General features: G+C 34.1%; 1 protein-coding gene across 1 annotated transcript in view; it reads right to left on the bottom strand.

Annotated features, from left to right (window-relative positions):
* Positions 1-2,914, bottom strand: part of LOC119592246 (sarcolemmal membrane-associated protein-like) — a gene marked incomplete in the record, with an annotated part of 84,028 nt that overhangs the window by 10,877 nt on the left and 70,237 nt on the right. The window contains 4 exon segments of the mRNA XM_037941082.1: positions 1,329-1,472; positions 1,707-1,941; positions 2,124-2,259; positions 2,754-2,896. Coding sequence (XP_037797010.1) covers positions 1,329-1,472; positions 1,707-1,941; positions 2,124-2,259; positions 2,754-2,896 — 658 coding nt within the window.

Here is a 2,914-nt window from a genome sequence, read left to right as displayed (position 1 = left end):
CGAGCTTACCATGCAGCATTCACAAGAAATCATAAGGACTTGGTTTTGATACTTTTGTAATACAAGAGAATTTGTATGAAAGACTGCTATTATCATAACTCAAATGCTGGGAGATGCCCTCATAGCGAGGAGTTTCCCAAGGCTCCAGAATGCTTTGGTAAGTTGTACTCTACTGCAACACAACCTTCAAGGCCAGTTCTCATGCAAACTCTCCAAAATTAACAGGCACCGTGAGTAGGCCAAGGCACAGGAATACACTGTACACAGTAACCAAGTCACTGAACTTGTTTCAAGGTTAGCCTAAAGTGTTATGGTGATCACAACAAGATGGTTTTGTTGTGTCAGAGGAGATATGAAAATCTATCATACACACCGCTTTCAAAAATCTTGCATATGTATGTGCACTGAAATCATATTAGTTTTAACAAAAATGCCGATAGTTTTCAATGTTATGAAGACTAATATTGGCTTCCTGATAATCAAGAATAATTACAATAGTTTAATATATACACATTTCAAATAATACTTTATTTTTTATATAAAAACATATAAAACTGATGAAGGTAAAATAACTGAAATGAAGATTCCAACAACTTGTAAAAAACAATTATGATGCAATCATCCTCAACTTCTCAGCCACACACTTCTTAATTTGAAAAATGCTTATACTAATTGGCTTTAGCAAAATATCATTTACATCTTTGAATCACACCACAAACAGAAAAGTATATCAAACGTATAATATAAATAGGGCATTAAAAGTGCCAAACAAAATGGCAATGACAAAGCTACCAAGGTTCAATAGATCTGCAATATATGAATAATAATGCATGGATCTTTGATACATCTTAGAGCTTCAAGGACTACAAAAATCCCAATGAAAAATAAGCAAAGGAATAAATAGTGTAACAATGATTTATTTCTGTTTGTTGGGATAATTGTCTAAGTAAAGAGATCCTAACTTCTTTTTGGTTTAAAAGCTCCTTGGTTTTTGTTAATCTCTGTTATTCATGTCTGTAAAAGCACACATAATAATTTCAATATGCTTTGTTAATCTATGGCTACTACTACTACAAAAAAAGTTTGCTTTTTATATAACTATAGACAAATTCATACATCTGTCTGAAATGGTTAAAAAAACAAAATCACATAACAAAAGGTATTACAAAAAAAGACAGAAAAAATATAATAAACCTAGATGACGTATGGTGTGCGCCATGCCTGTAAGTCAAAAGAACCCCTCTTTACTCTCCAACCCCTAAGATCCCTTGAACATCCCTCCCCCACACGGACATGTATCCGTCTCTCTTCCCACAAGGACTACTCACGTTTGAGCTGCGATACGTTCGCTTCCGTTTGCCTGAGTTCGTCCTGAGCAATTTGGAGTCGGTCCTTGAGGGTGAAGATCTCCCTCTGGGAAGTCTCGAGAGCTTGTTTCACATCAGCTGACTCAATGCTTATATTGTCTAGACCTGCAAGGAAATGGCCTTTATGAAATATGATACATATGTATCATGTGATTTTCATTTTGCTGCTGTTTATATGCAAATATATGATAGCAAACTATGTGTAAACATTAGAATTGATATTTTTTTCTATATTTGAATACATTTTCTGAATACTATTAAAGAGATTATCAATATTGCTACTCATAACAATACTCTTAATAGTTTTGATAAAATTGCCAAAAAACCTGTTGAATTTACCTGAGGAATCCTTTACAGGCTTAATAAGTCCACTTATTTCACCATTCTTAATATTTTCATACTTGGCTTTCATGGCACTTAATTGCTCTTTCGTAAAGTCACTTTCTGCTGTTAAACTTTCTATTCTAGCTAATAATTTGTTTTCATCATTATTCTTTTCTAGCAATTTATTTTCCAGTTCCTTCTTCTCTTGTTCAAAATTCTCTTCCACATCCTTCAACTGATCTTCAGCTGCCTGTAAACAAAAGTGAAATTAATAATAACAATATCATTTACAAAAGAATCACACACACAATATGAAACGAATGGAATACCCAACTACAGTGAAAATCATCTAAAACACAAAGAAAAATCTAATTTGTGGAAACTTTCTTTCGTCTGCTTATCAATTCTCACTTCACTTTACTGATAACCCACCTTTAGTTTTTCGGTAAGCTGGGCAATCTGCTCGTTTTGGGTCGTTTGCTTCTCCAACAGTTCCTGAAGCTCCTTTTGTGTTGTCTCGCATAAGTCTTTCATGTGACTCAATTCATCCTCAGATGTACTTAATGTCCTAATGATTAAGTAAAGTCAGTGTTAATCATACAGATTACACCTGAGAAACAATGGGGTCTGCATGCACCCTTAATTTTTTTATTTTTTTAAAGTCATAAAAAGCATAACAACTGTCATTATATCTTCATTCTGCCACATGTCCTTGTTAATTATGAAAGGTTATGATCAACAAGCCATTGCTGAAAACTCTTCTCATAGTTTGCAATACACCACCCTATAACACAGTATAACTTAATACCCAGGAGCCTTAGATATTATATCTAAATATCATATTTCTCAACTTGGGATTCTGAGTATGCATCATCAAAATGGCCTGAAATTCTTGAGCTCATAAAAAGCCGCTTTCATATCCATATCAGCCAAGTTGAGAAAATAAATTACAGTATCTCCCTTATATAAAATATTAATACAGCTTTTATGACACATTTAAAGCTGAAATGACAGTAGCTATAAAAATCTTAATTCAATACTTTTCCCATCTACTCTATTCACCTTTCTAAGTCTGCCAACTTGGTGACTGCGTCCAACTTCTCCTGCAAAACCCGTCGTAATGATTCTTTGGCAGTTGTCTCATACTGGTCCTTCTCGTCCAGTAATCGTCGCATTTCTTCCCTAACACTATCTTCAGGGTAATTCTGCCAGGAGACAAACAT

The sequence above is a fragment of the Penaeus monodon genome, chromosome 29, assembly GCF_015228065.2.
Source record: "Penaeus monodon isolate SGIC_2016 chromosome 29, NSTDA_Pmon_1, whole genome shotgun sequence".
Classification (NCBI taxonomy): domain Eukaryota; kingdom Metazoa; phylum Arthropoda; class Malacostraca; order Decapoda; family Penaeidae; genus Penaeus; species Penaeus monodon.
Note: the sequence above shows the minus strand (reverse complement) of the source record. Positions and strands in the feature narration are given on the sequence as shown.